Source organism: Cyprinodon variegatus, unplaced genomic scaffold (genome assembly GCF_000732505.1).
Source record: "Cyprinodon variegatus isolate N-32 unplaced genomic scaffold, C_variegatus-1.0 Scaffold750, whole genome shotgun sequence".
Lineage (NCBI taxonomy): Eukaryota > Metazoa > Chordata > Actinopteri > Cyprinodontiformes > Cyprinodontidae > Cyprinodon > Cyprinodon variegatus.
This window is the reverse complement of record NW_015151203.1, coordinates 219556-221566: the sequence shown is the minus strand read 5'-3', so window position 1 is coordinate 221566 and position 2011 is coordinate 219556. Positions and strand designations below refer to the sequence as shown.

At 46.1% G+C, this 2011-nt stretch overlaps 1 protein-coding gene across 1 annotated transcript in view; it reads right to left on the bottom strand.

Annotated features, from left to right (window-relative positions):
- Positions 1-352: 352 nt before the first annotated feature.
- The window catches only part of LOC107098128 (ras-related protein Rab-1A-like), a 24850-nt gene continuing 23191 nt past the window's right edge, over positions 353-2011 (bottom strand). Inside the window, exon 4 of the mRNA XM_015395611.1 lies at positions 353-1656. Within this exon, the coding sequence (XP_015251097.1) occupies positions 1462-1656 (195 nt within the window). The 3' untranslated portion in view covers positions 353-1461. The remainder of the gene's footprint in view (positions 1657-2011) is intronic.

The window sequence follows — 2011 nt, the reverse complement described above, 5'->3', positions numbered from 1 at the left end:
ATACGGCGGCGCTAACATCGGTCGGGGACATCGGAACGTCGCCCAGTCTGATCCGATCGACGCGCTCCGGTTGGCTGGAAGCAGATCAGATCGGGATGAGTATGGAGCTACATAGGGGCCATAAAGTTGAGTCTACATTTTTTTTTTTTTTTTTAAAGTGGGAAAAAAATTGTAGAAACTGAAACACAATTCGGAAAACAAAAAAAAAAAAAAAGCAGTTGGAACTACATCATTTTTATAACTGAAATGATTTAAAAATTGTGTAACAGAAGAAAAAGTCTTTGAAACTACTTCTCAGATTCATTTTTTTACTCCAGTATCAGATCTGTTTTCCATTTTTTTAAGTTATATAAAAAACAAAACTGAAAAGTAGTTTCAAAAATTTCCTTTTCAACTTCACATTATTTTCGATTTTTTTTGGGATTCAAATTTATTTTTTAGTTTCAACATTTATTTTTAGTAAAAAAAACAAATTTATGGCTCCAATCTATCTCCATAATTTTACAGATGGAGTGTGTCATTTTTTTTCTCATAAAGTTTTAAGGCTGCAGATGAAAAAAAAAAAAGAAGGCTGTTCTGGATGTCCACCATGCGGCTAACAAACATTAGCTAGTGCTCATGATGCTAAAGGCGAAGCTCAAGCTACAGGATGTTGGATGGTTGGGGGCTAGCTAGGACGCTGGCGTCTCTTCCCTTCGTTTGTAGGTTAGCGTAAAATATCACCGAAACCCCGAAGAAAATCAAGCTAATGCTAAAGGCTTCTAGCTCGCTGTAATGACGATATCGTGGACGGGGATTAGCGCCACCTGCTGATGATGGAAGTATTTAGTGTCTTAATGGAAAGAGATGTCAGAGCGGGACGGCTAGCAGCTAGATCGCAGCTCCTACAAACGCGTAAAAATGCCGCTAAGGCAGAATCAGCCCGGAGGAAACTCATCGGTTCCACCTTTTTCCCGCCGAGGTTTGGCTAGGAGCTTTCTAAAGTTGTGGAAGTCTCCGATTGATGGAGCTGAAGGTGAGAACTGAAGGCTAACAGGAAGTTAAGGAGGCGCGGTGGCGGAGTTAGCCTGAGAGAGCTTCATCTGGAGGCTAACAGGAGGGAGGCTAAATATGTTAGCAGCGGAGACTTCCAGGACCAAAAAAAAAAAAAAAAGACAGGATGGAAGAAGAGAAGAAAGGTTTGGTCATAACTGCTAACGGTTCTAGAGAACGCCGTCTTTAACAACATGGATCCTTTTCTCCCGTCCAACGCTTTTTATCGTTGTGGCGTTGAACCAGGATCATCAGTCGCATGCAGGACGCCGCCCCTAAAGGATTCTGGGTAGAACCTCTCCACCGTCTGACGACTCGCCGACCGACTAAAGAAACCTTCTACCGTTTTTCCAGGAGGGAGAAAAGAGCAAGCTGGGGGTGGGGGGTAAGGGGCGGGGATAAAACCGTGATGGGAGGACTGGGGGTCCCTTAACAGCAGCCCCCTCCAGACTGCCTCACTGGGGTGCTCTCGATCTTTAGGTTGGGCTTGTCCCCGCTGGCCGTGGCCCCGGGGCCCATGCGCTTCTTGATCTCAGCCGCCATGGTCATGAAAGCCTGCTCCACGTTGGTGGCGTTCTTGGCACTGGTCTCCAGGAAAGGGATGGCCAGAGAGTCGGCAAACTCCTGTCAGGGAAAAGATAAAAAACAAGGAGAGATGGCGGTGAAACGCTGAAGAACGACTTCACGCTTCCAGCAGAACGTTTATGGCAAGACTCAATCACAAAAAAATTATTCCTGCCCTCCATAAACGTTTTAACGGGAAAACGCAGCATAAATCTGGTCAACTGGAACAGCAGCGTACTGATGACATCACCACACGCTCAGCTCGTCTGGAGCTGCATTTCACCTCCTGTTATTATGACTTTTCATTTATTGGGGGAATAAAGGAAAGATAGAGGGCCGCTGCAGACGGGCTAACGCTAGCCGCGGCTGCTGCAGACGGGCTAACGCTAGCCGCGGCTGCTGCAGACGGGCTAAC